Source organism: Bufo bufo, unplaced genomic scaffold (assembly GCF_905171765.1).
Source record: "Bufo bufo unplaced genomic scaffold, aBufBuf1.1, whole genome shotgun sequence".
Classification (NCBI taxonomy): domain Eukaryota; kingdom Metazoa; phylum Chordata; class Amphibia; order Anura; family Bufonidae; genus Bufo; species Bufo bufo.
This window is the reverse complement of record NW_024400684.1, coordinates 17,601-23,605: the sequence shown is the minus strand read 5'-3', so window position 1 is coordinate 23,605 and position 6,005 is coordinate 17,601. Positions and strand designations below refer to the sequence as shown.

Genomic DNA, 6,005 nt, shown 5'->3' with positions numbered 1-6,005 from the left:
GGGGCCGGCCGTTCCGTTCCGCCAAAGTCAGAATGCGCACGGCCATTATCCGTGTTTTACAGATCAAAAAAAAAAAGCCAACAGTCGTGTGCGTGAGCCCTTCGCTGCGTGGGCCAAGTAAGCAGCTTTCACACTGAGGCGAGATTATAGATGGCTGATGAAGGACGGGAGTGGGGTGGCGGTTATTTGGGGTTAAACGGGGTAAGGACTGGCACGCACTTAGAAGCGCTCATGATGCTCTGTACGGTTGCTTCAAGCTGTAGATGCTCAGAGGCTTGCACCCCGAACATGAGCCTTCAACAGTTTCCTTGCATTGAGGCGTTCATAGGCTTCGGACATGAAGTCTTGTCTGGGGAGGGGGGGGGCTTAATGAATACCACCTGGTCATTTCGAGTAGTAATGGTCCCATGTGTTGCTTTATAGGTGATGCGCTACCAGGTTCTGCTGTCCTTGATGCTGTCCAGCCAGACGAAGGACCAGGTGACCTCAGCAGCCATGACCAGACTGAAAGAACATGGCCTGACTGTGGGCAGGATCCTGGAGACCGATGAGGAGACGCTGGGGAAACTCATCTATCCTGTGGGATTCTGGAAGGTGACTGACTGACACAACTGCACCCATCATTGGTGGAGGCGTAGTGGTGATGGGCAACGCCAGTCTTTTATTGAACACTGCGAGGAGTGACCCCTGCTCTGGAGGACTCCTCATGATCAGGTTTAGGAACGTCAGCCATGTACTGGTATGGGCACCATGTAGTACCACATTTCTCCTAGAGTAATGTATGGCTGTCAGCAGCTTCCGCAGGCGATGGCACCTACAGTTTTGGCTTCTCAGCTGTCCAGAGAATGGGTTGACTGGACAGGACAACCCCCTTAATCTTGACATCCTGCTTTCTTACCATAGAACAAGGTGAAATACGTCAAGAAGACGACGGAGATACTTCAGGATCAGTACGGCGGTGACATTCCCGATAATGTAGCAGAGCTGGTGAAGCTTCCTGGGGTGGGACCTAAAATGGCTCATCTGATTATGGACATTGCCTGGAACAAGGTATCTGGGATTGGTAAGGATAATGGATCACTGAGGTTCCTTTACTGACGGTTTCCGTTTTACAGAGGTCGTGTGGGTATTGATGACCTACCATGCTTAAAGGGGCTGTGGCACTCGGCCTCGTCACGGTTTACCCGGCACAGTGCCGTACATTCTTCAGGGGCTGTGTTCGGCAGTGATCTGTCACATTCACTTGAATGGGATGGGGCTGCAGTACCACACGCAGCCACTACAGGATGTATGGCACTGTCTCTGGTAAATAACGGAGACATCAGCGCTTGTTCAAGCACCGCGAGGTCTTTAAACAGCTCGTCGGCGGGGGTGCTGGGTGTCAGACCCGAACCAAACTCATATTGATGGACTATCCTAAGGGGAGGTCATAAATACTAAAATCCTGGGCAACCCCTGAGGGCTACTCCTAGATCCAATCATAATTGTATACCCAGGCTTTCATCCACTGTGTGCACTCCATTAATCTAGCACCCAATAGTCCAGAAACCCCAGGAATTTTCCCACGCAACAAACTTAAAAGGTTGTCCAGGATTAGAAAAACATGGCCGCTTTCTTCCATAAACAGCGCCACCCCTGTCCACGGGTTGTCTGTGCAGCTCGGGTCCATTGCAGTGAATGGGGCTGAGATGCAATACCACACACCACCTGCGTAGGGCACCGTTTTAGAAAGACCTGCATTACTTCTATGTATTGAATCTGGGGTGATGACAACCTCCTGTCTCCTCAGGTGTGGACACTCATGTACATCGTATTTCCAACAGACTGAAGTGGGTGAAAAAAGAAACCAAGACCCCTGAAGACACTCGTGTGGCCCTCGAGGACTGGCTGCCAAGGTGAGGGTCCAGCTGGTTATAAATGGCCACATAGCTGTCCTCGCAAACCCCTGCTGGAAGGAAGCATTGAGATCTAAAGGGGGGGGTGAAGAAAAGTGAGGTCATATAGTGAAAGTTAGGAAGAGAATGGCCACAGCAGCACAGAGTATTTCAGAAGAAAATTTTTATGACCTTGTGGGCAGCAAGTGACCTGTGCTCTCATATTAGTGAGGATAGAAGTCTTGGAAGGTATAGGGAATCTTACAGGATACTTGGGGGAAAAAAACATATCTAAATTAGGGACCTGCACCCAAAGGTGGCCACCCCTGTAATGGGCCGGACATTGTTTTACGGGGCAGTTACCTATAGGTGGCGCTAGAGACAGTTTTCTTTCATCTGGAGGACACTCAGTTTGCATTGATAGAAGAAAAATACCCCAACATCAGAGTGCGGTAATTCAGGGTCTAAATGCCCCTGTTCCTCAGTTATTCACGCTCATCATTTCTTATATTTGGCCTCTTTGTGTCCATAGAGATCTCTGGAGCGAAATCAATTGGCTACTAGTCGGTTTTGGGCAGCAGGTTTGCCTCCCTGTGTCCCCCCGGTGCTCTGACTGCCTAAACAGAGACATCTGTCCTGGGGCAACTAAAAAGAAGTGATGGAGAAAAAGAGAGAGGGAGGTGAATCGTCTCGGATGCCACAAGTTCAAAAAGATTCCAGTTACTTACATTTACAAGGGGACGTCAGTAAGTTAACATCGGGGGCCACCAGGACCCTCAGATAGTAGCCAAATGTGCCACTTGCTCTGCAAGGCCAAACACAAGGAGCCCATTGATTTTAATGAAAACTGTGATGCCTTCTTCTCCCTGCGGGGGCACTGCAGGCTGATAGAACAGTTTCTGCCATGTCTCTCTACAGAGATTGCTGGTGGTCCTCGCCTTTAGCAAAAAGGGATCATCCGGAGAGGACAATTTAGGCCGGGTTCACATCTGCATTAGGTCTCTTCTTTCACACGAGCGTGACGGATTAGCTCCAGGTGCGTTCAGTGAAACTCACACCGTTTTGTCTGCGTTTGCGTTCAGTTCCGTTTTTTCCACGTGAGTGCAATGCGTTTTGCACGCGCGTGATAAAAAAAAATGAAGGTTTACAAACAACATCTCCTAGCAACCATCGTTAAAAAAAAAACGCATCGCATCCGCACTTGCTTCCGGATGCAATGCGTTTTTCACTGAAGCCCCATTCACTTCTATGGAGCCGGGGCTGCGTGAAAAACACAGAATATAGAACATGCTGCGATTTTCACGCAATGCAGAACTGATGCGTTAAAAAAAAACACAGACCCATTGAAATGAATGGGTCAGGATTCAGTGCGGGTGGTTTGCGTTCCCGTCACGCATTGCACCCGCGGCTCGTGTGAAAGGGGCCTTAAGCAGATCTGGCCGGAACAGCCTGCCGGGCGCAACCGGAATTCCATCCAGCCCCATTCACTATAATGGGGACAGGCGGAGGTTCGGCTGCAACCCAGCAAGCGAGAAGCGGCTGGACAAATACTACTCAAGGGCTCATGCATACGAACCGGAGTGCCGGCCGGGCCTGTATTGTGGCCCGCAATATACGGGCCCCAGTAGTTTTTGAACCGCTTCACAGATGTGGACCCATTCACTTAAATGGGTCCGGAAGGTGTCGTACGGAACTCTACAAAAGCGCTACGGAGTGCTTCTGTGGGGTTTACGTCTTTGCCTCCGCACCACAAAAAAGTGGTACATGCATTACTTTTTTGCGGTGCAGACCGTCGCAATTTGTTGTCCACAGCACGGGCCCGGCCGGCATAAATTCATGCCCTAACGCAGATGTGAAACGGGCATTACTATCACAATATACAGACCACATCTCTGTCGCCCCTCCCGACGTGTCTGTTTTAGTGACTACTTGTAAAAACAAATCCGAAGTATCTATTCTTATCACTCTATTCCTCTCTTATTCCTGCTAGAAGTTATGAATGAATTGCTAGCACTTTGCAAACAAAGGTCCAGTTGGGTGTTACCCATTGAGGGTGTGTCCCCCCACAGCCTGACACTGGCAGCACTGATTGGATATCATCAGCCTGCGTAGAGACACATCCCAACTGGTAACACCCTGCTGGACCTTCATTGCAGACTGCCGGCAATTCATTCATAACTCCTAGCAGGGATAAGAGAGGAATGGCACGACATAGAGTCATAAGAACAGATGCTGCTTACATGGGGCGTCACTAAAACAGACATGTCAGGAGAAGTGACGGGTCTATTATTTTTGTATTGTACGGTATATATTTCTATATTGTAAATAAAAGTGTCTATTATATCTTCACGATGTCGTATAATGCTCTATTTGATACACAAGATCAGGAGTTGTCCTATCAAGACAGTCCCCGTCCTATTAGGGCACGTTTAGTTTTTTATGAGGGGGCTGCAGACCAGAGGGGGGGAGGCTCCTGCTGCAGCCACTTGTCTTACAGTGAGGAGGAGGAGGGGTGACACGGCTGATCTCCCAGGACACAGATTTATTTTATTTTTTCAATTTTTCACTGTAATATGAGAGAAATTAGGATCAAAGGAAAGGAGTTGATGGAGGGAGATATGATTGACCATCCAAGTTATGCCCGGTGCTGGGAGATGGCGGCATTCAGCGATGTAATCTATACGTGTGTCTGATGGCGGCATTCAGGGCAGGATAGCCTACTCTTCATGTTCCTCGTCGCACAATGACAGATGCGTACTTGGGAAAGCCTTTATTAAGCACATAGCAGTTTACAATATGTCTTGTGTCATAGATAAATGCTATCAGATATGTGCCTTACATAATTACAGGTTTAAAAGTACAAAAATATGATTCCAAACAGAGCTACATATAAGCAGCTTCATGGCCGTGTGCAGCGCAGAGGTCTCCGATCTATCGCGCCGATCCCAAAAAAAAATTATAATAAATCTGTCCGTCATACAAAACTATACAGCAGACCTCTGATTCTACCAGCAGGGGGCAGCATCAGCGCCTGCCATGCTGATGAGATGTGGTGTCATATACAGTGGCATTAGCCAGGCACATTTCAGCCATAGTGGTCAGGTTTTAAAACGCTTAAAATAATTCAAAGTCCATAAAAAAAAATCCATTGGTTTGTTAAAAATACAATCGCGAGCTACATCCAGCTCCGACAGCTACATCCTTCATGTGTCAGTCCGTGTGCATAACATGCCGTCTCCATGCTTCAGTCCACGTTCTAGACCCTTTCCATCGAGCACCTCGGTGTTGGAGGATGGGCCCCGATATCCACAACTCCGGTTCCTTAATTTCTAAAGTGCCACTACATACGTCTAGTCTTTACATAACGATACCTAGAGCGGTTGCATCTGGTCACCTTCCAGAAAATTTCCATAAATTGGCCAAAGTTCAGTCTAGATCGTTCTGAAGAAAATGCAGAAGGATGGGATCCAAGTCAAGCCAGGGTGATGACTACCGTGTGGTGGGATCTGTCCGAAGCGGAATGTGGAATTGAGTTCAACCTATTTGTGTGATGGGACCGAGCTTAACCCGTGCTAAGCCATGGGATCAAGTTCAATTCGAATTCTGAGCCGTGAGACATAAGCTCAGCGCGAAAGCCGAGCCAATGGACCAAGCTCAGCACAAAAGCTGAGCCATGGAACCAAGCTCAGCACAGACACCAAATTACGGGAACAAGCTCAGCCTGAAAGCTGATCCATTAGACCAAGCTCAGCCTGAAAGCTGAGACATGGGACCAAGTTCAGTGATGAGATCAAGACTGGGACTAAGCTTGACTGGAACACTGAGCCACGGGAACAGGCTCAGTGCAAACATCCAGTCACAGGACCAAGCTCGGCCATGGGACCAAGCTCAGTGCTGTGATGGGATCAGGACTGAGTGGAATGCTGAACAATGCTACCAGGCTGAACCTGAAGATGGGACCGAGCTCATCTCAAATGCCATGTGGGGTCTATAGCTAAGGCCTCATGCACAGGGCCCGTTGCCCGGCAGAGTCCATATTGCGGTCTGCAAACAGCGGGTACGCTATATATAGGCACCCGTCGTGTGCACACCGTATCATGGATGGAACGTTTGTGTGCATGAGGCCTAAAA

The 6,005-nt window shown here is 48.8% G+C and overlaps 1 protein-coding gene across 1 annotated transcript; it reads left to right on the top strand.

Annotated features, from left to right (window-relative positions):
• The first annotated feature begins 399 nt into the window (after positions 1 to 399).
• LOC120984455 (endonuclease III-like protein 1) lies at positions 400 to 2,933 on the top strand. The gene is made up of 4 exons (XM_040413373.1): positions 400 to 594; positions 904 to 1,063; positions 1,790 to 1,895; positions 2,407 to 2,933. The coding sequence occupies exons 1-4, from the start codon at positions 427 to 429 to the stop codon at positions 2,531 to 2,533; spliced, it is 561 nt and encodes a 186-aa protein (XP_040269307.1). The 5' UTR covers positions 400 to 426; the 3' UTR covers positions 2,534 to 2,933.
• The last annotated feature ends 3,072 nt before the right edge of the window (positions 2,934 to 6,005 follow it).